Source organism: Hippopotamus amphibius, chromosome 5, assembly GCF_030028045.1.
Source record: "Hippopotamus amphibius kiboko isolate mHipAmp2 chromosome 5, mHipAmp2.hap2, whole genome shotgun sequence".
NCBI classification, from domain to species: domain Eukaryota; kingdom Metazoa; phylum Chordata; class Mammalia; order Artiodactyla; family Hippopotamidae; genus Hippopotamus; species Hippopotamus amphibius.
The window spans coordinates 77783953-77808238 of NC_080190.1; the positions used below are offsets into that span (position 1 = coordinate 77783953).

The following is a 24286-nucleotide window of genomic DNA, read 5'->3' on the forward strand; positions in this document are numbered from 1 at the left end:
CAGCTCCTTCTTGATGGCTAACATGTGTGCGACCTTCCTTGAACTTCTCTATCCACTCATACTTACGACTTTGCGACAAAACACTTTCTCCATACTACGCACAAAGTCTTCGATAAACAACGGCACCAGGTACACCCTCAGACCACAAAAAACAAAGCACTGCACGCTGCTCTTCTTTTTTGCCAGTCACAAGTGGGGCATCCGTTTTTTCTTGCACCACAGTTACAAGTGAACTGATGTCACACGTTCACCCCTGCACAGCAGTGAGTGGGGAGACAGTAGCCTTGAATGGAAAGCGCTAAGACAGTGCGGCCAACAGAAGTTTTAATATAACCAGAGTGTGGATAGTTTTTGACTGACCCTCGTATATGTTATGAATCTACATTGAATGGTATAAAATGCTGTTAAATGTTTCTGTATGTTTGCGTGTGTATATCTGCACACCACACATATATTTCTGAAAGAACTGATGTTGCAAACATCAAGAAGACACCATTTTCTTCATGATTGAATTAAAATAGCTTACTTTTTTTTTTTTTTTTTGAAATATAGCAAGATCAACTTTACACCTGGGCTGCAGTTAGTCAGCCCACACACTCACTGGATTATATAGAAGGACAGTTTCCCAGGAGAGCCCCAGCTGCTTGGCCACCGTCGAAACCTCCTGACCAAGAGCACAGGCCCAAGGATGCTGACACAGGTAGGCCCCTGGGAAGAGTGACTGTGCTGAAAGCAACATCGGATACCTGTGCAGCGCCTACTGGGTAGTAAGTCTGGGTTTCTCTTCCAAGTATTTCTTAGATCATAATCTGCATATAAAAGCTAAATCACTGGGAAGTTTGTTAAATTGAAAATTCTTAAGCCCCATCTTCAAGGCTGCTGAGTTAAGAGTTCTGGGGAACGGGACACTGGATTGTCCAGTTACTACCGTGTATACAGAGTCTGAGAACCACTGCTTTGGGGTCCAGCTGTGGCCACCACCTGCGGGAAGCAGCACGCCCTGTGTGGGCTGAGAGCTTGGAAGGGAACTTTCTGTCTACTGGCTTCAAAGCTGTTGGCCACCGTACCTCTTTCCCCTGTCTCTTCCCTTACTGCTTTCTTTGAACTTTTCTTAGTTTTTTTTTTCTTTGTCTTCAGAGATAACTGACAGAAGCAAAATAGAGATACACATTTTACTACATCTAAATTTTAAGTTTTTTAAAAAACTGTACAGTGTTCAGATCTAATATTTTTCTAAAAACTATTGGTTGTTTTTTCTTTGTCCCTTGTGTTGTCTTAAAGTACTTTGTGTTATTTTTGAAGCATTTTGAAGATAGCATGAGATTAATGTCAGCTTTATATGGAGCCTGAAACTAGGAAAGGACTTTATATATATTGTATTGAATTAAGAATCCTATTTTTGTAACAATATTTTTATGGAATTTGGTTGTTTTATTCCTTGCTTCTGTTTTCATTTTGGCATAATAAATTTCCGGCTTCTTCCTGGTGGACTGATTAGGAATATTGACATCTGATCCACAAGTGAGGAGTAAATAGAAGGGCTTTATTACAATTCATAAATCTCTCCCTCACCCACTTTTCCTAAATGGTAGCATGGGTGTTAGACTTAAGAACTTGATATCCCCGCCCCCCCCGCCCCCGCATTGGCTTATTGAGAGAAAGATGCTGGGTGGAAGCCTGATCAGGACTTGTAGTGAAGAGTGTAGCATGAGAGCAGGGAGCTTGGGCTCTGCCACGTATCAGCTTTGGGATCTCGGGCAAGGGTCCTAACTGCTGTACTCGGTTTCTTCCCCTGTAAAGTGGTAGTGAGGTAACATCTGCTGCACAGGGGTACTTTGAGAATTGTATGAATGTGTTAAAGCATAGATTGGCATTCAGAATGCACTCATTATCTAACTCATGAGTTCCCTTTAAAGCCAACCATGACCCACATTGTCTGGGACTTTTATTCTAGGCTCCTGCCCAGAGGTCTGCAGAGGGGCCTAGTGCTCATAGCCTGTTTTTCTCCCAGTCCTGCCTGGAGCGATGCATTCACCTCTTTCTTCTTTACACCGAGGCACTGAATAGGGGCCCACACCCAACCCTGCATGTCCCCTTTTTACTGTCTGATGCTTCAGAAACACTGCTTAGTGTTTTCTTGGTGGACTGTACTCCCTGAAATGAACCATAAAGGAGAGATGCAACATAGGAAATGTGTTTCATGTAGGGCTCTGAGTTTCTTGTGGTGCAGAGAAGAGTTGATCAATGGCCAAGGTAGACCTTCAGAGGTGAGGGCGTGCTGACATAATAACAGCTGAAAAAAACAAGCGCATAAAAGCATATTTCGTTTTTAAAAAGAAAAGCATATAACTAAAAGTATTGATCCTATGAAATACACTATTTTATTTGTTTATGTTAAAGATTACTTACTGGTTAGGAAATAGCTAGGTGTAGATATAGTAGAATTGATCAATTTCAATGAGAGTTATTTTAACAGTTGTTCATATCTTGTGCTTTACATCATTGATTAGGGTGATGTTTTCTTTTTTTTTCTTCCCTTTCTCAACTTTAACTGAAACATTTATACTATCCTCTAAAATTTTAGTGCAGTTTTAAAAAGTTATGAAACATTTTCTGTTACTGATTTTGTTGTATACTGGAAGAACACTAGATGGAAAGTTAATTAGTGATAACCTGAATTTTAGTTTGGTAAGAGATGGTAGTTGGAATTGACGCCAGGAAGTTTGTAACCTAGTTTTTTCTTCATTATTTGATGTAGCTTGCAAAATGCCAGAGTAGCAATTTTTAATATAACAACTTGTCTCCTTTTAAAATATGCCTTCTTGAAGAGGATGAGGGAGGTAAGTAGAAAATAGTTTAATGTAGTGGCTTGTTTTTCTCCAGTTGATCTGTTATAAACCCAACAACTCTTTTGTCCAAATGGCCAGTAGCCCTTCTAAACTTTTTCTGCTGTGATTCCGTGGGGCACTCTTATTCTGGGGCTGTTCACCCTCCCTGTCATAGGCAAGCTGTCAGTTGTAAGAGTGAGAATGTCAATAACATAGTGAAAACTGTTCATAGAATCTACTGTTTTTAAAAAAAAAAAAAAAGATATGAAATGCAGTCTCTGATAATGCAATTATTAATAGTGATAAACTATTTGCAGTACACTTGACTGTGATTGGTACTAAAATCACCTTTTGCAGCATGTGGTCCCTTTCAGTTTTAACTTAAAGAGCTCTATGACTTTTTTTTTTTTTTTGAAGAAGAAAGACTTGTGGTTCCATCTTAGAAAACTGACAACTTGGTTTTTCTTTGCCTTTTTTTGTGTGTGTGCGCCTCTCGGCTCTTCTTCACACTGGCTACGAATCCATGTGTCCAGCTGATTCAGATTCGTGGTGCTGTCTTTTTTGCCTTTCTCAGGGACCTCAGTTTTGTTTTTCCACGATCCATTTTGTGAAGCTGGTTTTTCTCTACCTTCATCTATTGATGTAGAAATGGACCCTCCTCTATGTGGGTCTGAGTGCAGAGGCTGCGGTGAAGCCTCAAGGGCTGTGGATTCCTGGGAATCTTCGTCTCCCAGCCTGCTCCCCCAGGCGTGCTTGTGTTGCCTCCACAGAGGAGCCTGAAGTGCTAATCGTGACCATCTGAAGTCTGTAGAATAATTCCTGGAAGGACAAGGCTGGAGAGGAAATTAGGAAGCAGTGTGCTTGCTCCAGAAGTTGGTGGCAGAAACAGTAATAAGAAGAAAACCTTCTCTGTTACTTTGTTTTCTCTTTATCTTTGGGCTCTTCATTTTCCTTTACTTATTTGATACAACCCACCTCCCTGCCACCGTGGTTCTTTCTTGGAGCCCTGGTGGTTCTTTCTTGGAGCCCCGTGGCATTTTATTCATATCTCTAATGTGTGAATTAAATATTTACATAGTAATTTGTTTGTTTCTACATATCTGTCTTCTGTGTAGACTCCCAACATTTCAAGACCTTTGGACACATAGTATATACTTACATATTTGAGTGAATAAATGAAGACCTGTTGAAAAATATACAAATAAATAAACTACCTACTCAGCACATGAATGCAAGTACTTGATGGAGCTCTGTGTGCTGAAACAGCCCGAGGACCATTTTAGGGGCTCACTACCAAGCTTCAAAGGTTATTCGATAGTTTTACAGAGTTCATGGAGAACGGGGTCCATATGTCTAGGTGTGAACAGAGACTTGATTATTCTTGGTGTGTCTTTGGAAAATCAGGGCCCTATCTTCCTTTAAACATGTGAATGATCAAGACAATAAATGGAGGGCTGATTTTAGAAAGGCAATCTGGGCGCAGAAGATCCTGGAGGAAAATATGGAAGGAGAGCTAGTATGAAAGGAGAGCTAGCATGACAGACGTTTTGTGTAGAAATACTAAAAACTGTGTTTACGTGCTGGCTGAAAGGATGGTAACCCACCTGGGCACCAAAAAAAGATCCAAGCAGCTTATGATTAGGTGAGGTGTACAAAAGGATTACAGAGGAAGATAGATTAAACCGAAAGGAATTTAGGATGGGGGAACAAAATGAGGCTGAGGTAAGCTGGCACACTGAAGTGTATTTCAGAAGGACTTGCAGTTTTTAAAGGTAGTTGAAATTTATGCCTCAGGTTTAAGGTAGAAGGGAAGCGGGAACAAGTCTATATCATGCCCTGTGTCCGTGAGATTAAAAGCAACAGTCTCAGAAGGACAACTTTTCTGTCCTCTAGTAGCCAAAAGAAGTGTTCCTGCGGGTTCCTAATAAAGGAGATGCTGGGGATGAAATGCAGATAACAGCACCCTTACCCCATTCGCAGTTTGGTCCCAGCGCTTTAACACATGTTCATTTGAGGTAAAGCAGAGGGGGTGTTTGATGGCATTCATCTCTCAACTTCCCACCTAGTCAAGGAATAAAATGCTCTAGAACAGATCAGCCGTGTCTATTGGAAATGATTCTCCATGTTCAGTTTTTTTTTTTTTTAATCAGCCCGCATTTCCCTCTGTATACATATGCAAGTTAACGCCAGTGTGTGGACATGCTTTGTTGGCAACAAGGGGCAAATCCAGACTATTAAATGATCAGGTATGCAGAATACAGGGTTGACCCCTTTTAGGAAAATTACATGTTTAACCCCATCTTCACTTGTGGAACGACAGGGTATACCAGAGGTAAAGACATCTACCATTTGTTAGGCCACTAATTATAAACATGCTATTTAAATGAAATTTAATGAATTCTCTTTCAATTAAATTGACTAGATGTGAATCAAATTGATGTATAGCATTAAAGAAACTGTAATTTAGTATTTTATATAAGTTCAGTTTTCATTAAAATGTAAAAGTTTTTAGAGACTGCTTATTAGTTCATTTTTCAGAAGGCATATTTTATGTATCTTAAAGGGGTGATTTGATTTATTTTCCATTCCTAGCAGAGTGTCATATCCTGCTCACTTCTCTCACTGGACTATCTACAGATGTAAAACTCACCCACGTATGTTTTGTTTTATAAGTCATAGGCTTATTTGTGATGATAAAGAGGTCATTTCTGGAACATATTTGGAATTGCGGGGAGCCCAGACATTTTTGTGAGGTAACATTAAAAAAAATGGAACATTTGAAGTTTTGTCAGGAATGTTCTTTCTCCTCCTTTGCTTGACAGTAATTTTTTTTAAAACCAGTCTAGTTTCTTAATCCTTAGGAAGGGCGAGTGGAGGAACTGGCAGTTTAAGATGTGCCCTTGAAAGCTCTGCCTGGGTCACTCCAAAAACAACCATCCTCTTGATGAAGGGGGACTGTGTGAGGGCCCGGGGCTGAGGAGAAGGCAGTTTTCAGAAGCTCCCGGGTGCTGGGAGGAGGGCTTGGGAGGCAAGCGCCCTGGGGGTTTGCACAAGAGGTCGTCACTCTGAGGCGCTGGAACCCCCAGTCTTTCCTCTGCAGGCGGCACTTTTTTTGCAATTTTCCATGCTTCTCTTTACTGTTTCTCTTTCCCTTCCGTCTTTTTTCTCTTTCTTACTTTCATTCTCTCCTGTTTTCCTTGTCCTTGACGTTTGTTTTTCTTTCTTCTCCTGCTTATTCTCACACACTTTGCCCTTGCTTTGTAGTTATTCTTTCACCTTAAAATCTTGACCCGCCCCCCCCCCCCCAGAACTCCTGTACTTCAGCTTATGGTTTTGAAGAGTTTATTTGGATGTATAAATTTCTCCTAGATGTCATAACACACTGATTCAAGGAAGTAAGTGTAGTGAAAGAGGTGAGGGTGGGAGAATGAACTCAATTCAGGTAGCCGTTTTCTAGTTTATTGTTCTGGTGAGGTGAGCACATTCCTTCTACCATCAGAGTCCAGAGGTTTGCTTTTTTGGGCAGGTCACAAGATGTAGAACTATAGAAAAAGCTGGGAAGCACTGTATGCATTTCTAAGGGAAAGAACTGTTCATGACGCCCCAGGAGACCCCGTGGGCTCTTCCTGCACCATTTACAGACAGATGGAGAAGAGAGAATGATCTCATCTGTACAAAGCCCGAGGACCTTACCTCAAGTCTATGTGTTTGGGAGGATTTGGAGGTGACTAAAACCAGCAGAAAACAAAAGCATTCCAGAGTCTGGATTTGCTTTAATATTAACTGTCCTCGCTTTGATGTTAAAGCTCTTTCTTCAAAACTGGCCAACTCTGGTGTTCAAAGTAGAGATTTGTCAGTGTAAGAGACAAATCTTTTGATTAACTTGGTGAAATACAGTATTTGGGAAAACGCTTGCGTTTTGAGGCCACTTGTTAATATTTTGTTGGCACAGTGACACCTATTGGTGAGTGATTACGTCACGTTCTCAGTGATTTTGTTCTGAAAGTGGGCTCTGAGCTCAGATGCAGGCCTAGTGATGGTCCAGCGACCTCTGCCCTGCCCAGCACCCACTTTCCTGGGGCTCCTGCTTCTCTTCCATGGTTTCATCATTCTTTGATCTCTCCTTTCACCCCCTCCCACAACTACTCAACACATATTTTAAATGTCTACTGTGTGCCGTGCACTGTTCTAGATGCTGGGGAGTCAATAAGGAAAAAATCTACAAAGTCTCTGTCTTCGTAGAGTTTGATTTAGTTGGGTAAGAGAGAAATAAATCAGCAAACAAGTGAATTCTGTAGCATTTCCTTTGAGGATCCACACTGTGGAGAGAGCAGCAGGGAATGGGGTGCTCCAGGGAGCGGGTGGGGGGCCGGGACAGGGCACGCGTGCAGAAATTCTTCCCCCGCCCTTCCAGGGGCTGGCCGAGATCCCAGGGAGGGAGCAGGACTGGCTTGTTGCAGGACAGCAGGAAGGCCGGTGTGGCCCAAGAGAGGTAGCAGGTGGGGACGGCAGAGAGGTTAGGGAAGTGGGCAGGTGGAAGGAGGCCTGTGGGCCCAGGTGGAGACTGCTTTAACCCAAGTGAAATGAAAACTTTCAATGTAGTATAGCAATATGTTGTATGATTTAAACCGTGAATACCTTTTTTCTGTGCATTGTCACATACATGAACTAAAATGCTGCTAAATTGGAAAGGTCTAAAATATCCTTCAGAGCGACTGCTGTGTGTTGTCGGGTGTCTGGTCTGCCTGCCAGCTGGGGGCAGGGAACAGCGTGACTGTGCGGAGACCTACTCATGTGCGTCTCGCCACCAGCTGCTGTGTCGAGGCCTCAGTTCCTCACCGCAGGTGCCCAGCATGGACAAGAGGAGTCATTCTCAGACTCTGATCCACAGAGTGCGGGGGGATCCTGGAGGCTCTCTTGTGCTTTTATGTTTTTAACTCCGGTGCGAGCTTCACTTGGAAGAAAGTATCCCCTAGCTTAAAAAACAAAAAGAAAACAGGGACTAGGTTATCCCTTAGGTTTCCAGCATGAAGAATTTTCAGTGCTGTAGGTTCTCACATAACCATTACTTGCTGCCTCTTGGTGAGTGCTCATAACCGCTCACTGAAAGTGGAAGGTCAGTTGTCAATAGTCACGTAAGGCATCTGAGATCCCATCCTTCCAGACTGGGGAGTTGGCTTCTATCGCTGTGCAGACTTAAGTGAGTAACATGAACAGTGAATGTCTTGGCAGATGCTTCCTGGCACAAAATAGACACTAGCAATGGAGACAAATAATCATGACCAATGTGTAAAGAAGTGCGTAGAGCTAATCTAGGTTAAAAAATACCTAATGACATGAGTGTGTCATTTTGTGTGTTACATGTACTGAAAAGCAGTCATGTCCTTATAACACAGAGGTATAACTGGAAGGTAGCTTGGGTGTTTGGGTGCTTGTTATGGTTGAAGGTATGTGGTCGTTAGTTTCATTTTCTGATTGAAGAAATGGGAAAATCTGCTCTTTAACATATTGCCTGTCTTCTTCCTTTTCAACCCAGAGTCTCAATCTGCTGTTTTAGAAACTCCGAAAAAATGTTCAGATGCTGCTCAGCAGGTAAGAAGAATTTAATTAGGACGTCAGATCCCTTTCTCTCTTATTTGTCTCTGCTTTATCTTACCATCTGCCCAGCCAGGTAGGTGGCCGTGTTTCTCAGCCTGCAGGGGACTCTGGTCAGGTGGAAGGGGGTTTTTCTTCCATTCAGGCTTTGCCGAGGAAATCCGCCTCGAGGTGGCACTGGGCACAAGCGTCTCAGAATCCGTCTCATTCCATGTCCTGCCTGGGAGCTGAGCCCACAGCTGCTGGCTCCAGCAGGAATCAGTGGCCACTCAGGTGTTTTATGGAGATGCGGCTGGTTGTGCGATAGGAAATGTGCCTGTTGTACGGACATGTGCCTAATAGTTACGTGGATACGATTTTTTAAAAAAAAATGTGCCAGCGCTTTTCTAAAACCAAACAGTATTCTTAAGTTGCTTTGGTGAATGAAACATTAGTTAGTGTCTGTTTAATTTCCACAGAAACTTTCTTGTTCTGTTACTAAAGAAGCCAAATTTTAATGTCTTTTTTTCTTGCACCAAAATGCACTTCCTGCAAAAACAGAAAACACTTACATGGAGTAGTAATTGTGGTTAGCAATTGCTCTTTGGGATAGAAAACCATTTTTAAGTTTTATTTATACATTCTCCCAACTATATGTTTGAAAATAACTTAGTGTTAGAAATTACCAGCAAGAAGCGTGTTTTCTGGAGTGGGGTCTGCGTAGAGAATGAGATGGCTGCTTCCTGGGTTCCAGGCCCAGGTCAGTTTCTGGTCAGTTGGTGACAAAATACCCAGGCTGACTGGGACATATTGTTCTTCTCTGTAAAATCAAAGAATCTGATGAATTTTGAGAACTTTTCCAAGTATAAAATGATGTCCCTTTTCAAAAGAAGCAGCCCTGCATCATACATGAAAGTTTGCTCCTCCCGGGGGATAAATAAGGATATAAATTGGTTGAGAACTTCATTTTATAAATCCTCTGGTGCTTTTCAGAAATATACCTAGACTGGTCACTATCATAAGAGTAAAGATACTCTTAAGGATAATGTCACACTATGGGTTTTCCCAGCTTCTTTCTTTTAGAGCAGAGACCTCTGTCAGGCTGGGACACTTGCAGAGGCCTGGTGGACTCAGCTGGTAGTTCATTAACTGTGTTGAGATTAGCCAGTAGTGAATACAATGGAGAAAAATAGAGTGCGAGACAATTAAGAAAAATGGTGCCCTCAGAATATCTTCTCATTATTTTTGCAACAGTTTTTTTGGCATGACTAAGTTGTGATCTGAGATAATGTGTTAGATTCTTCTAGTTCTCATCCCAGGGCGTATATTATTGACTTCTTTGTTATATTGATGATGCAGAGAAAACTTGGACAAAAAGTACTCTGTACTATCACAGTGATCAAACATATACAACATTGCTCTATCTATTAAGATTCCAGCTGGAATAATTGAAGGTAGCTATTCATAGCTGTAAAATTACAGTGATTTTTCTGCTTTTCTTGAGCTGTGAACCAATAATAAACAAGCAGAAAACGTGATGAACTGGGTGATTTAAAAACACCTGATGTTACAGCTTGAAAACTCACAGGTGAAATAGATTGATTTACCTTGTTTCCTTGTTGCCAGTGAAGTGTCCAGAAGCTAGAAAATATTATCAATTAATTGGGTGGTAACAGTATTGGGAAGCAGTTGAAGTCAGGCACTCAGTAATGACATCATTTACTCTTGGAATCATAGACTCTGTTATAAGTTTGCTTAGGAACTGGTTCGTTTCTGAGATGATGTGTGTCTCTTTCATAAGAGCCTAAGATAATGGCCATAAAAGGGATTCAGGAAACTAGAATTATTTATGTACTGTGAACCTATTATTTTACTGTATTATCGTATGCAATTCTTATAATCCTTTAAAGTAACTATTATAATTCATATTTAACTGATAAGAAAATGATGTTTATAGGAGTTAACTTGCTTCAGATCAAAAATTGATAAAGGGTAAGAGCCAGGATTTGAACATAGGTCTGTTTGACTTTATACCCGGTGTCCTCTCCACCATGACAAAAATTAGACTTTTACACGTGTAATCGCCCTGTGGCTATTTAATACCATCTCATGACCAGATCATCAAATGGATGAGGTGAGAAGTTAGTTATTCTCTTGTATTTATACCATTTATTAAGAGACTGAGGTCAAGATATGTTTTAGAGGCATAGATTGAAGCTGATTAGATCACGGACACATTTAACTTTGTGCTACATTGTGTTGATTTTACTAACTTTAGTGCTTCACCACCCTTAAAAAAAAATACAGTTTTTCATGTAAAGCACCTTGCTTCTTAGTTATTAGACGGCAGTCTGTCTGTCCGTAAACCTCCCCTGCAGAGGAAGTGGGGGGCTTCCAGCGGGTTTGCTGTGTGACTGAAAAAAGTGATGCACGCAGAGGGTCGGTCCCCTCCACGCAAGTGAAGCGAACGCTGCGCGCTCTAGGTTTTCTTCAGGTGCGCGTTCAGGCATCTGTTCTTTCCATCCAAGCGCGCTGGAATTTAAGTAATTGGTTTTATCTTTTGCTCTCTCCCTGTAGTTAATAATTCTGAGAGCTCCATATCCCTAGACAAAACACATGGTTCCTAGTCTTTTCTCAGCTGGAAGGAGTGGAAGGTGCAGGGATGCTCCGCGCCCGCGGAGGGAGATGCGCGGCTGCCCCGAGCGCTGTCACCCACGACCCCATGGGATCAGGAAGTCGTAAAACAAAACTACTTTCTTTAGACTTCACTTAGTGATTAATTTCAAATAATGTGCCCTGAAATCTGCTCTATGTAAAGAGTTATTCCATAAAAGGGAAACAGGACTGTCTCAATTCTGTTTTTTATTCTTTGGCATTTGAAATACTATTTAAACTGTAAATCCTTTTGCATTCTAAAGTATATAAATAGCCAAATATCAATTACATTCTCTAGAAATGTTTACTCCTACGATAAAGGTTAATATATGGCAACAAAACTGGTTATCACTCTGTTTTTAAATTACTGTTTGCTTTTGAAATTATATATGTGTGCTTCGAAGTATTTTCCTAAAACTCTCAACATCTTTCTGATATAAATGGACTAGTTGAAAGGTAAATAGAATAAAATTTGATCTGAAAATTCTAGCTTTGGGTAGGAATCGATAACATCAGGCAGTTGAAAGTTGGGTCTCCCTACACATTAAGCATTTATTAATTGAGAACAGCCATATCTATTATAAAGTGTTACATAATGAAAAGAAATTAAACAAGAGCAACACTCTCTTACCCTATATGTTGTATGCAGATAAATTCTGAAAGGTCAGAAAAATGCATATGATTTGAGGTGAATGGCAAAATCCTACCTCAGTCCAGTTTTAACCTCCTTGGAAATTGGTTTAAGACTCTTCCCCCAGGATCCTCCTCTGATCAGTCCTCCTGGGTCCTCTCAGTGCCTAGTTGGCTTATAAACTTAGTTGAGGAATCGACTATTTTTTTCTATTGGTTCTCCTTTTAGAGTATCTTTTGTCATGCTCTTCATACAGTGACCACTCAGTACAATTTATTGTTAGTTTCAGAAACATGTTTATTTAGGAGCAAATCAAGGGAATGCATGTGAATGAAGTGGGGTGTCCTGGTTGATGGTACTTGAGGATTACTCACCTGTGTCTTGGCGGAAACAAGTTCAGAGTGTGAAAAAAGAATTGGTCAGATCAAAAGAAAAGTGTGGGGAATGTAATTCTGAAGGAATAGTGATGGAGACATGAAAACAAGCCACTGGAATTGCATGAGAACATACCAGATGTATCAAAGGTTGGGGAAAAACATACGTTTCTTCTGAACTCTAAGGCAAAAAGTGATGTGAATACACACGTTAATTATAAACCCACCAAACAACGATTTGCAAGACAAGTAAACAATGAAGATATAGACCAGAGGAAGAAAAAGAGGGGTTAAAGGGGAGGGGAAAGAGGTGGTTGCGGTCCAGAAATACGGGTTAGTCTTCCTTGAAGTTTACCTCAGACTCTGAATGTTCTTAGGTGTGTGATAAACACTTGGACACAGTGAGTGGGGTGGGAGAGGTAGTCGGGAAGGTGGGGGAGACGTAGTGAAACCCCTGTAGAGGCACGGACTTGGAAAATGGTGACATCCTAGCAAGGTATTCACCATGATGCCTTAAGGGGAAGACAGGATTTTTCTGGGAGATACATTTTCATTTTATGGAAACCACCTAGCTCAAAGGGAAAAAATAGACATTTTAATTTTAAAAATCAAGAAAAAAAGAGAAACTGTTCTGTCAGTCTTAAGAGTGAAAACCAACAGGCATCTGGAAAGCAGTTACAATTGGAGGTGAGAATGTGAAAAAAGCATTAGAGGTCACACATTGTTTTTGCTTTTCTCTGGGGCAGTAGGAGTTGCAGGTGAAATGAAGTTGTGTCTTTGCTCTACTGAGCTTCAGCGGGTGTAAAATGCTTTTATGCTGGGCAACATTGTTCATGACCCATGGAGAAAGGCAAACAGTGCATTCAAGCAGTTATCCCTGCTCTAAAGGAATAAATGAGCTGGTAAAAGTTCATAGCTTATAAAGGATGCTTCTCCTTTACTGTACTTTATTGGACATTTCCTGACATATCATGTGCAAGGTACTTGTGGTAGGTATTGAAGGAAATACAAAGAATTGTAAGGTCCTGTGCTCTTCCGTATATATGAAATGATTTGCAAGATCATGTGATTCTGCCAAGGTATTTAGTATATGTTGTATTACAGAATTTTAAAAAAGGAGAACATTGTTGAGAACTTGTAATTAAGGACAGCTTGTTAGAAAAGGGAAACAGAGCAAGTCCTCAAAGTGATCGTTTTTGGACAGGGGAGGGGAGGAAAGAGAATATTTCAGATGGAGGCGAGAGTGCAGATTCACAAGTAGAAATGAGCGTGCATCGTGGTGGGCGTCTCGGTGAAGTGAGGGGCGTGGCCCCCATCCCTCCAGCCTTGCCATCCACCCCGATCGCCCCGCCCTGCCACAGCCCTGTTGTGTCCTTGCAGTGGTCTGCCAGCAGGTCTCATCACTCCAGTCTCAGTCTCTCCTGATCTTCCCTTCACAGCCCCCCAGAGCTGTCCTTCTAGAATCCATATGTACTCATAGCTACTGTGTGCTCATGGTGTTTAAGACACTCAGACCCCAGGTGACATGCAAGGCTGTCCCTTGCCATCCTCTGCCTTTAGCCTCATCACCCACTATTCCTACGTGTTGGATTTCTTACAGCCTTAAAAAGACACCCTTGTTTTCTGAAAGCTTTAGTATCCTTCATATCTGTCTTTGATGTCTTTTCCCTTTCACTCCTACTGCCCCTTTTTAATTCACTGAATTCCTGTTTCTTAATCTAAACTCATGTCAAACTTCACTCCCTCTTAGGTATGTCCCCTGACAGGCCTCCATCTAGAGACCCCTTTTGATACCTCTGCTCCGGGACCCTGTACTTACCTTGCTTTTCCGTAATTGCTGTGTTATGCATGTCTCATAGACAGTTGACCTCCTTAAAGCCAAGACCCCCTACTGTACTTGTCCCTCCAATATCTAACATAGTACCTGACATTTTGGGGCAGATCAGAAAATGTTTGATGAATGAATAAATATATATGGGACCACGCTGGTAGAGCAGAGGTGATTGTTGAGCAGTCGTAGAAATTCTGCTTCTGTTCACCCCATGATGCTTGAGGATTGGGCTTTGGGCCAGTTTTCCTGGGCACAAGTCCCAGTTACCCCACCTTTAACTGAGGAACCTCTGCAATGTGTTCTGTTGTCTGTGCTTTAATTTCCTCTTCTACAAAATGGGCATGATGATAACTCTTGTCTCACAGGATTTTGTGGGATTTAAATGCACTAATTTTTTTTATTTTTAACATTTATTTATATCAAACTTGCCGAAACCTCTTAGTTCATCTAGAGAGCCTGCTGGATTTCTTTTGCAGACAATCATATTTTCTGTGAATTCTATCTATTTTGTTCTTTCATTTCCAAGTCTTATATGGCAAATTTTTCTTCCAGTCCTCAAATGCTATACAGAAGGCTCAAAGTAAATTCCCTGCTTCATGTGAATATGTGGCCGCATCTCCCAGGGGCCACCACTTCTGGCTTACAACTCTGGCTCTGAGGGATTTTTTTTTTTTTCTTCCTCATATGTATGTAATTCCATTTCTTTCTTTTAGGTTTGGCTATGTGTTTTTTGTTTTTCTTTAATAATTTTTAAAGACTTTCTATGTGTTTTAATAGGAATGGGACATGTCAACATCAGCTAAGTCTGCTATGTTGCCAGGACTCCACCACTAAACTGTTATACTCTGTACCATATCAGCTAACCATAGTTTCCGAGCCCTCCTGTTTACTGAACTCTCTCAACTCTGGGCTATGTTATGATTCTTAAATGTGCTAATTTTTATAAAGTGCTTAGAAGAGATCCTGGCACATAGTTGGGCATGTAAAATGTTAGCCGTTGTCTTATTATCATTGTTCTGTCTGGACAATACCGTGGCTTCCAAAGTGGCTGTCTTAGTGTAGTTGATCCTCATTATTTATAGATTCTGTATTTGTAAACCTGACAACCGGCTAGAATTTATTTACAGCCCCCAGATCTCTGCTCGAAGGGCTTTCTCTTCATATGCACACATGTACAAACACCCATGAGCCATTCCACCAGACTTGCTGTTCTTTAGAAGTTTAATGACCTTAGAGGCTAGTTGGATGTTGGCACTGGAAGGTGGTTAGAAGGTGAGAAGTCTATCCAGGGATCATCAATGAAGGGAAACTGTGATAAGACTGCTTTTCTTCCTTGCGCTAATTGGGACAGTTCAGGAATATTTTGCTTTAGAGTTAGGATAGGACCCTGCCACAACTCAAGTAATGAGAGAGAACATTCAGAAGATGTAAGGGAATCAGAAAGGTTGTTTATTTCCATTTTTTTCTGACCCCTTTCCCAAATGTGTCGTTTGTTACTTCCACTCTTGTTATTCACTACTGATGGTGACTGTTACCTTCCCGTCAATCAAATTATCAGTTACTGCCGTAGACGTTAGATGTTACACAGCAGGTGATGATTTCCAGCTGACCCCCTCCCTGCACCCTGTATTTCTCTTCTGTGTAAGGAAGGGGTTGGAGGAGATTTGTCATGTCCATTCCAGTTCAGAAATATTCCATTTTCAGTAATTCGCTATCTTTTTTCATTGTAAGGATTCCAGAGATTCTGTTTTAGCTCTCTCTGTGAGACTTCTTTTCCATAATATATTCTACTTTAAGGAGCCTGAGCTAAGTTATTTACCAGTTACCGTATGTTCTGATATTTCCTTCTTTCTTGAAATTCCTTTTCACACTTGAAATTCCGTTTCAATCTTGAAACTGATTGCACTTTATTTCTGTGCATAATCTTATCTATTTGAAATCTGGGTTTCTTTTCCTATAGGATTATGTACAGCATGTGTCGCCTTATTGTAAATCTGGAATCTCATTGGCTTTCTCCAAAGTCATAGAATGTTTTAGAGTTTAGGGCATGAGACATAGAGAATTTGTATGCTTCTGTGAAGAGTAGAATTCAAATTTTACAGATGTCTAGAGGTATCCTAACTTGCCAGTAATGTGACCTTAGAATTTAGCAGAACTTGAAAATCTGAATATTGTAGAAAATGAATTGCATATCTCTTATTAACATTTATAGAATAAACTATCACAGTGTTAACTTACCAATCAGTGGTTTTATATTCTAGGTTCTGAAAATATCTTGCTTACACCGCAAACGTAATAAAGTTTCAAAGATGAGCAAGTTAACTTTGCAGTAAAGGCTTTCCTTGAATGTATCTTGGCTTTCTTTTTGACAGTTTTAGCCTTAATACGGTGATGGTTCTTTTTCTGGGAATCAGATAATCTTGTATTTTGAAAAATACTTTGGTGAACATACTATTTTTTAATGACGACTTGTCTTTTGTGATATGTAAGTATTCAGACAATTTATAAGAAGAAAGAATTTTGGCTGACTTATTGTATATAATTGTTCAGCCAAAGTGGATGGCAGACTCCACCACTTGTAACAATTTAGAGGTGTGAAGCAGTATTTCAAAATATAATCTCAAAATTGGTGGTGTATAAAATATATTACTTACTGCGTTGACTAAAATAGATTTGTTATCTTTCCTCCATTTTTAAGGATTCATTCATGATATAGATTCTGCACAAAATTGCAAAGATCACTTTTTTCCTTTCATTCTTTAATTAAAAAAAATTTTTTTTTTCTTTTTTGGCCATGCCATGCAGCATATGGGAACACAGTTCCCTGACCAGGGATTGAACCCAGCCCCCTACAGTGGAAGCACAAGAGTCCTAACCACTGGAATTCCCCCCTTTTTTCCCTTTAAAATTTTATTTAATTTAATTTTTAGTGAGAACCTGATTTAGGATCAGTCTCTCCTCCTTCCTTTCTTTCTTCCTCCTCTTCTTCTTCATGGCTTTTAATTTTTGTACATTCTTTTATGTACCTAAACCTATGATGAAAAATAGCTGGCTGAGGTAATAACAGTTAAGAATTAAGTGTGGCAGACTCAAAGACAGAGAGAACAGACCTGGGGTTGCCAAGGCGGGGATGGGGGAGGGATGGAGTGGGAGGCTGGGGTTAGCAGATGCAACTATTGTATAGGGAATTGATAAACAACAAGGACCAACTGTATAGCACAGGCAGATATATTCAATATCCTGTGATAAACTATAATGGAAAGAACATAAAAAAGAATGTGTGTATGTATAACTTAATCACTTTGCTGTACAGCAGAAATTAACACAACATTGTAAATCAACTATACTTCAATTTAAAAAAAAGAAGTTTGGGAGAAAATGTGTAAGATGGCAGAGAAGAAAGGCCCTGAGCGCACCACGTCTCCCTGAAGTTCACCATGGGGACATAGATGCTGGTGGCAGCCATTTGGGGGAGCTTGTTCTACCACGTGGACACTGGAGCTGGCAAGGGCCAGTTTGGCACCGTGTTGGGATGTCTCAGGCCAAGCAACTAAGTGGGCAGGGACACAGCCCCGCCCATAAGCAGACAGGCTGCCCTAAGACCCCTTGAGCCCATAGCTGCCTCTGGTCCCAGCTCCACCCACCAGTGTGCAGACACCAGCTGTGAGAAAACTGCAGCACGGCAGTCTGCGGACTGGCCATCGCACTAGCAGACCAGACCCTGCCCAACAGCAGGCCAACACAAGTTACAAGAAAACTTGGGATCCACACAAAGCTTTGTCAGGAAGCAGTCCCATCTACCAGTGATCTGACACCTGTTCCAGGACCCCTGGTGCCCGGCAACCAGACCTCAGGACCCATTTCTGCCCACCAGTAGGCTGGTACTTGCCCTAGGGCCTGATTTCACCCACCGGTGGTCAGGCAACACCGTTGGTATCACCTGGACCTTGAGTCTGCCTACCAGATAGCCAGCACTAGCCCTGGGATTCCCTGGGATTCTGCAGTCAGCTGCCTTGTGGCCCATTTCTGCCAACCAGTGGCCAGCAGCCTCTGCACAAGGCACACCAGGTAACTAAATAGACCAGCAGCCACCAAGCCTACTGGACTATCCACACAGTCAGTCTGCCACAACAGACCCAAACAGACGTCTTAGGGGGAACCCCTAGAGCATATGGCTCTGGTGATGAGAGGGGAGTGTGCTGCCGGGACTCTGTCTCCTGCAAAAAGCTGGCTGTTAAGGTTGGGAAACTTAACCAACCTAGCAGACTCACAAAAATAAAAACAGCAAGTTAGGCAAAATGAGGTGACAGGGGAAAGTGTTTTAGATGAAGGGACAAAATAAAGCCCCAGAAGAACTGATTGAAGTGGAGATAGGTAATCTACCCAGGAAAGAGTTCTTGGTAACAGTCGTAAAGATGATCACAGAACTCAGGAGAAAAATGGATGCACAGAGCGAGAAGTTAGAAGTTTTTAACAAAGAGTCAGAAAATATAAAGAAAAACCAAAACAGAGATGAAGATTACAGTAACTGAAATGTAAAACACACTAGAAGGACTCAACAGTAGAGCAAATGATACAGAAGAATGGATCCGTGAGCTGTAAGACAGAGTAGTGGAAATTGCTGGTGGTGAACAGAAAAAAGAAAAAGAATGAAAAGAAATGAGGACAATTTAAGAGATCTCTGGGACAACATCAAGCATCCTAATATTCACATTGTAGGGGTCTCAGAAGGACAAGAGAGAAGAGAAAGGGGCTGAGAATGTAATTGAGGACATAATAGCCGAAAACTTCCCTAACTTGGGAAAAGGGAACAGCTGCCAAGTTCAGGGACCACAGAGTCCTATACAGCAGGGGTCCCCAACCCCTGGGCTGTGGACTGGTACCGGTCTGTGGCCTGTTGGGAACCTGGTCTCACAGCAGGAGGTGAGAGGCGAGCAAGCGAAGCTTCATCTGCTGTTCCCCATCACTCCTTATTGCTCGCATTACTGCCTGGACCGCCCCCCCCCCCCATCACTTGCATTACCATGGAACCATACCCACCCCCCCACCCCGGTCTGTGGAAAAATTGTCTTCTGCAAAACTGGTTCCTGCTGCCAAAAAGGTTGGGGACCGCTGTTATAGAGGACTAAGCCGAAGAGGAACACACCAAGACACATTGTAATTAAATTGGCAAAAATAAAAGATAAAGAGAATATTAAAGGAGAAAGTGAATCCTGAGAGAGTGGTCAATACGGTGGAGTAGAAGACCCCTAAGCTCATTTCCTCTTACGAGAACGCCAAAATCAAAAATCTGCAGAACAACCAGTGCTGAAAAAGCCTGAAACCTACCAGAATAGATCTCTACAACTAAAGACGTAAAGAAGGAAACACAACAAAACTGGTGGAAGGGGTGGAGTTGTGATATAATCAAATCTGACACCCTCTAGGTGGGTGACCCACAAACTGGAGAATAATTATTATTACAGAGGTTCTCCCACAGGAGTGAGAGTTCTGAGCTGCATGTCAGGTCGCCTAGTGTAGGGGTCTCACACTGGGAAGAGGAACTCCCAGAACATTTGGCTTTGAAGCCTGGCAGGGCTTGGTTGCAGGAGCTCCACGGGATTGGGGAAAATAGAGACTTCACTCTTACAGGGTGCACACAAAATGTCACGCACACTGGGAGCCAGGGCAAAAGCTGAAATTTCATAGGAGCCTGGGCCAGACCTACTTGCTGGTCTTGGAGGGTCTCCTGGGGAGGTGGGGGTAGCTATGGCTCACTTTCGGGACATAGATACTGGTGGTGGTATATGTCAGGGAGCATTCATCTGTGTGAGGTCTTCTGGAGGGTGACGTATTGACACTAAGGCCTGGCCCCATCCAACAGCCTGTGGGTTCCAGTGCTAGGACCCCTCTGGACAAACAACTAACTGGTGGGGAGGGACACAGCTGTACCCATAGGCAGACAGGTAAACACTTCCTGAGCCCACAGCCACCTCTAGACACACCCCTAGACACGACCTTGCCCACCAGAGGACCAAGACTCAGCTCCACCCACCAGTGGACAGGCACCAGCCCCTCCCACCGTGAAGCCTGTACTAGCCTCTAGACCAGCTTCACCCACCGGGGGAAGACACCAGAAGCAAGAAAACTATGGTCTTGCAGCCTGTGGATAGAATCCACAAATGCAGGCTAGACACTACCCTGGGACCAGCTGACCCCTGGCCCTTGGGTGATGAGAGAAGAGTGGACTCCTGGGACACATAGGGTGTTTCCTACAGAGGACCACTTATCCAAGGTCAAGAAATGGAACTGCCTTACCACATACAAAAAAATACAGATAGCAGTTTAGACACAAGGAGGCAACAGAGGAATATGTTTCAGACAAAGGAAAAAGATAAAACCCCAGAAGGAGAAGTAAGTGATGTGGAGTTAGGCAATCTACCTGCGAAGGAGTTCAGGGTAATGATTGTAAAGATGATCAAAGAACTTGGGAGGAGAATGGATGTAGAGAGTGAAAATTAGAAGTTTTTCTTCTTCTTTTTCTTAAACAAAGAATTAGAAAATATAAAAGCAGCAAGGAAAAAGCAACAAGTTACATATAAGGGAATTCCCATAAGGCTATCAGCTGACTTTTCAGCAGAAACTCTGAAGGCCAGAAGGCAGGGGCACAATATATTTAAAGCGATGAAGGGGAAAAACCTGCAACCAAGAATACTCTACCCAGCAAGGTTCTCTTTCAGGTATTTGATGGAGAGATTAAAAGCATCACAGACAAGCAAGAGCTAAAAGAGTTCAGCACCACCAAAACAGCTTTACAGTAAATGTTAAAGGAAACTCTCTAAGTGAGAAAGAAAAGACAACTAGAAACATGAAAATTATGAAAGGAAAAATTTCATCAGTAAAGGCAAACATATAATACATGTAGGAAGTCATTGACACAAAAAGCTAGTTGGAATATTAAGAGACAAAAGTAGTAAAATCATCCGTATCCACAATAAGCAGTTAAGTGATACACAAAATAATTAGATATAAAATGTGACATCAAAAAACAGTAATCATGAGGGTAGGAGAATACATAAGCAGGATTTTTAAAATGCATTTGAAATTAAGAGTTCAATAAACTTATAGCAATCATATATGTGATTATATATATAAATATATAGGACTATATAAATATATGTGTAAATATAGACCTATATATATGCTGCCAACAAGAGATTCACTTCAGATCTGAGGAGACACAGACTGAAAGTGAAGGGGATAGAAAAAATGTATTCTATGCAAATGGATTGAAAAGAAAGCCAGGGTAGCAATACTTAAGTAAAAAAAATAGACTTTACAATAAAGACTGTTAAAAGAGACAAAGGATATTACATTATGATTAAGGGATCAATCCAAGAAGAAGATGTAAGAATTGTAAATATATATGCACCCAACATATAAATACATAAAGCAAATATTAACAGGTATAAAGGGAGAAATCAACAGTAACACAGTAATATAGGCAGTTCTAAGAAGTTTATAGCGATACTGGTTTACTTTATCAAACAAGAAAAATCTCAAACAACCCAACCTTACACCTAAAGGAGCTAGAAAAAGAAGAACAAACAAAACCCAAATTTAGTCAAAGGAAAGAAATCATAAAGATCAGAGCAGAAATAAATGAAACAGAGAGTAAAAAAAGAATAGAAAAAGATCAATGAAACTAATAGTTGGTTCTTTGAAAAGACTTAAAAAAAACTGATAAACCTTTGGCCAGACTCATCAAGAAAAAAAGGGTCAAATCAATAAAATCCACAATGAAAAAGGAAATGTTACAACTGACACCACAGAAATACAAAGGGCCGTAAAAGACTACTAAAAGCAACTATACACCAGTAAAATGGACAACCTATAAGAAATGAACAAATTCTTAGAAAGGTACAATCTTTCAAGTTGGAACTGGGAAGAAATAGAAGATGTGAACAGACCAATTACCAACAATGAAACTGCATCAGTAATTAAAAAAAAACTTCCAACAAACAAAAGTCAAGACTAGATGGCTTCACAGGTGGATTCTACCAAAGATTCAGAGAAGAGTTAACACCTAACCCTCTCAAAATGTTCCAAACACATTGCAGAGGAAGGAATGCTTCCGAACTTATTCCATGAGGCCAGCATAACTCTGATACCAAAACCAAACAAAGATATCACAAAAAAGAACATTACAGGCCAATATCACTGATGAATGTGCATGCAGTGATCCTCAACAAAATATCAGCAAACTGAATCCAACAATACGTCAAAAGGATCAAACACCATGATCAGGTGGGATGTATTCCAGGGATGCAAGGATGGTTCAGTATCCTCAAATCAGTCAGTGTGATATACCACATTAACAAGTTGAAGAATAAAACCATATGATTATCTCAATGGATGCATAAAAAGGTTTTGACAAAGTTCAGCATCCATGTATGATAGAAACTGTCCAGAAAGTGGGCATGAAATGAACATACCTCAATATAATAAAAACCTTATGTGACAAACCCATGGCTAACATCATACTCAGTGGTGAAAACCTGAAAGCATTTCCTGTAAGACCAGGAACAAGGCAAGGATGCCCACTCTCACCACTTTTATTCAACACACTACTGAAAGTCCTAGTCACAGCAGTCAGACAGGATAAATAAATACAATGAATCCAGATTGGAAAGGAGAAAGTAAAACTGTCACTGTTTGCAGATGACATGATACCATACATAGAAAAGTCTAAAGATGCTGCTGGAAAACTACTAGAGCTTATCAATAAATTTGGTAACGTTGAAGGATGTAAAATTAATGTAAACAAATCTGTTGCATTTCTATACACCTAAATGAACTATTAGGGAAATTAAGGAAACAACCCCAGTTACCATCAAATTAAAAAGAACAAAATGCCTAGGAATAAACCTAAATAAGGACGTAAAAGGCCCATACTTGGAAAACTATAATACACTGGTGAATAAAATTGAAGACAACACAAACAGATGGAAGAATATACTGTATTCATAAACTGGAAGAATTAACATTTTTAAAAATGACCATACTACCCAAGGCAATCCACAGATTCAGTGCAATCCCTATCATAATACCAAAGGTTTTTTGTTTTTGTTTTTTTCTTCACAGAACTAGAACAAAGAATTTTAAAATTTGTATGGAAATACAAAAGACTCCAAATAGCCAAAACAAGCTTGAGAAAGAAGAACAGAACTAGAGGAATCAGGCTCCGTGACTTCAGACTATACTACAGAGTTACAGTAATCAAAACAATATGGTGCTTGCACAAAAGCAGACACACAGATCCGTGGAACAGAATAGAAAGCCCAGAAATAAACCTGAGCTTATAGTGTCAAATTCATCTACAACAAAGGAGGCAAGAGTGCACAATGGAGAAAGGACAGTTTTTCAATAAGTGGTGCTGGGAAAACTAGACAGGCACATGTAAAAGAATGAAATTAGGACATTCTCTAACACCATACACAAAAATAAACTCAAAATGGATTAAAGACCTAAATATCAGTATAAGACCAGAAACCATAAAATTCCTAGAAGATAGGCAGAACACTCTTTGACACAGATGATAGCAATATTTTCTTGGATCTGTCTCCTAAAGCAAAAGAAATCAACAGATGGGACCTAATTAATCTTATGAGACTGAACCTAATTAATCTTAAAAGCTTTCATATGGCAGAGGAAACCAAAAAAAGACAGACAAAATGAAAAGACAACCTACTGAATGGGAGAAAATATTTGCAAATTATATGACTGATAAGGGGTTAATATCCAAAATATATAAACAGCCCATACAACTCGACATCAAAAAACAAACACCCCAATTTAAATATAGGCAAAAGACCTGAGTAGAGTTTTTTCTAAAGATGACCTACAGATGGCCAACAGGCACATGAAGAGATAGTCAACATCATTAGTCCTCAGAGAAATGAAAATCAAAACCACAAGATACTACCTCACACCTTTCAGAATGGCTATCATCAAAAGAACACAATAACAGAATATATATATATATCTGAGGCATTTTGCTGTACAGAAGAAATTAACGTTATAAATCAACTATACATGAATAAAATTTTTTTAAAATAATAAAATAATTAAAAAAAGAAAATGTAAAAAAAAAACTGCAATAACAAATGTTGGTGAGAATGTGGAGAAAACAGACCCCACCTACACTGTTTGTGGGAATTTTAAATTGGTGCAGGCACTACAGAAAACAGTAGGGAGGTTTCTCAAAAAACTAAAACTGCCATATGACTCAGCAGTTTCACTCCTGGGTATTTATGTAAAGAAAAAAATGAAAACACTAGCTCAGAAAACTATATGCACCCCAAAGTTTATAGCAGCAGAATTTATAATTGCCAGGATATGGAAGCAACCTAAG

At 40.6% G+C, this 24286-nt stretch overlaps 1 protein-coding gene across 1 annotated transcript in view; it reads left to right on the forward strand.

Moving 5' to 3' along the window:
• Positions 1-24286, forward strand: part of LOC130854242 (formin-2-like) — a 239910-nt gene that overhangs the window by 82008 nt on the left and 133616 nt on the right. The window contains exons 8-9 of the mRNA XM_057736971.1: positions 553-700; positions 8365-8420. Of these exons, the coding sequence (XP_057592954.1) occupies positions 553-700; positions 8365-8420 (204 nt within the window). The remainder of the gene's footprint in view (positions 1-552; positions 701-8364; positions 8421-24286) is intronic.